General features: G+C 39.4%; 1 protein-coding gene across 1 annotated transcript in view; it reads left to right on the top strand.

Moving 5' to 3' along the window:
• The first annotated feature begins 283 nt into the window (after positions 1 to 283).
• Positions 284 to 2,332, top strand: part of LOC139963484 (echinoidin-like) — a 4,464-nt gene continuing 2,415 nt past the window's right edge. Inside the window, exon 1 of the mRNA XM_071964296.1 lies at positions 284 to 479. Within this exon, the coding sequence (XP_071820397.1) occupies positions 361 to 479 (119 nt within the window). The 5' untranslated portion in view covers positions 284 to 360. The remainder of the gene's footprint in view (positions 480 to 2,332) is intronic.

Here is a 2,332-nt window from a genome sequence, read left to right on the forward strand (position 1 = left end):
TTGTTTGTCCTTGTGCTACAAGTTAGGCTAATTTATATGAGAATTTCTTGAACCGTTCCATGACTTTTTACCATTTTCAGACAGAGTGGCAAAGTCCACTTACCCACATGTTGCTTCGGGGGGAATTTATCTTAATTTAACTATTTAATATTTAATCTAAACACTAATTACAGTATATGAAAGCAAAGAATAAATGTAGTGAAAGAAGCAGCAATTAATTAATTTTTTATAGTTCTCTTTGAAATTGGATACCAAGTTATTGACAAGAATAACGCTTAAAAGGTGTCATTTTTAGAAATCCCCACCACACTCGCTATTAAACAACTAACGTAGACAACGTAAACTGAAATCTAAGGCAAAATGAACAACTACGGTTCCTTCATATTTGCCCTGATAAGCCTGAAAATAGCTTATGTTGCAACCGGAGTGATTCTCACCTGTCCAGATGGATGGTCGGCCTGGGATACAAGCTGTTACCGGTAAGAAAACTTGAAGTGCAATTATTAGTAGTATAGCCTACATATATATATATATATATATATATATATATATATATATATATATATATATATCTATATTTTGGGGGGGGGGGGGGTTGGGGGGCTGAGAGTGGGGGTATTTGAAAAAGTATTCCAGACTTTTCCGCCGAATGTCAGCTTTTAATCAAAGCCTGAGAAGAAATTGCGATGTATGAATGTTTTGAGAGAATCTTTGTCGTTAATCAAACCTACGTCTATGCCGAGTTGATAGGGGGAGGGGAGGGGTGGAGGTAAGCTTTATTAATTCCCCTCTACCTGTAAATTGTATTCTACTCAATCGTGGCGCATGACAGAGCACACTCTATAAGAAACTGGCCATTTGCTATGGCTATAAAAAAATAATAGTCTGAGGTAAATCAAGAAGCGCCCCTATAACGTATTGTCTAGAGCCAAGGCTACACCGTCTAGAGCTGAAATCACGTGCAACATCCCTAACATCTTATATGGCTCCAGCTTATTTTCTCGACCGAGAAAAATTATTGCGATTCGTCTCACAAAAACATGATCTGAATCTGCGACCGAGTTAAGAATTGGTATAAGTAATGCCACCCCCCCCCCTATTTCCCGTTCGTTCCGGCATTGCACAGCGCTGCACTAGTTGTGACGAATCCGTTAAACGCCCCCTCCCCCACTGATCAACACACTTTAGTCAAATGCTGGGCTTTACTTTTGGTCCATCAGATGGGGACTTTAAATTGTCCGTCCCGTAAGCAGGAATGGGTGCGACATTTCTACAAGCCTATACCTCGTAATTTTCTGAGCACTTTAAAAAAGAAAGCCGTTTTTTATCCACGATCATCACATGGTTAGGGTTCCTTTGAGCCTTTGGTTGCATGTGAATCATTGGAAAATAGTCAAGTAAACTTGCACTTATACTTCACCCCATCCCACGATACACTCGCTGTTCCTTCTCAACTCTTTCCGTCAGTTGGAGCCTAGACTGAGCAATTCGGTCATGTTCAATCGAATACAATCGCAATTTCTCCGAAAGGAAATTATTCCGTAAGATTCCTGCTAGTGCAAGGACTAATGAGTCTGTTCGGCAAAGTCAAATTAATCATAGTTATAAGCAGGGGCGTAGCCAGGGGGGGCAAGGGGAGCGACTGCTCCCCCTTTCAGTGTCGAAAAAATGTTTAAAAACTGTTTTTTTTTTATAGAATGGTATTTTGTCAGTGCTCTTTTGATCTTGGATACTCGTCAGCTCCGTTAACTCGATTATAATCGTAGTAGCATTCGCGCCTACTGATTCAACTACCTTTTTAGTTTGGCAGATGCAATAAGCTAAATTTAGCCTATAGCCTGTTAAAAGCCTACAGTTGGCAACTGCGTAATAAAATACATATTGCCTACCTAACCACACTCTATGGAATGTCACGAACCGTATGCACAACAACGTCGACAACGTTCGTTCTCATCCTTTCTATGATTCGTCCTAAGTTGTTGCAAGAACAGCTAGCAATCGTACGTGATAGGTACTTCCTGCTAATACACTGCGATAACGAGATTTGTGTTTAGGCCACTGCATATCTGGCTATATTACAAAATATTAAAGTTTATATTGTCCATCAGTTAAGTTCGTCAAATGTATTAAAGTCCAGACATTGGACAATAAACAGGAATCATCCTACTGGAAAAATTGTAAAGGAGCACTATGTTTGTCTTTCTGATATATTATGTAAAAGAACATGTAAAAGAATTAAAATAGGAAAAAAAACCTGCTGATAATATGATATCAAAACGATCAGGGCGTAGCCAGTATGTAGCACTGTAGGCCCGGGCCTACACTTTTTTTG

Source organism: Apostichopus japonicus, chromosome 22, assembly GCF_037975245.1.
Source record: "Apostichopus japonicus isolate 1M-3 chromosome 22, ASM3797524v1, whole genome shotgun sequence".
Taxonomy (NCBI): Eukaryota; Metazoa; Echinodermata; class Holothuroidea; order Aspidochirotida; family Stichopodidae; genus Apostichopus; species Apostichopus japonicus.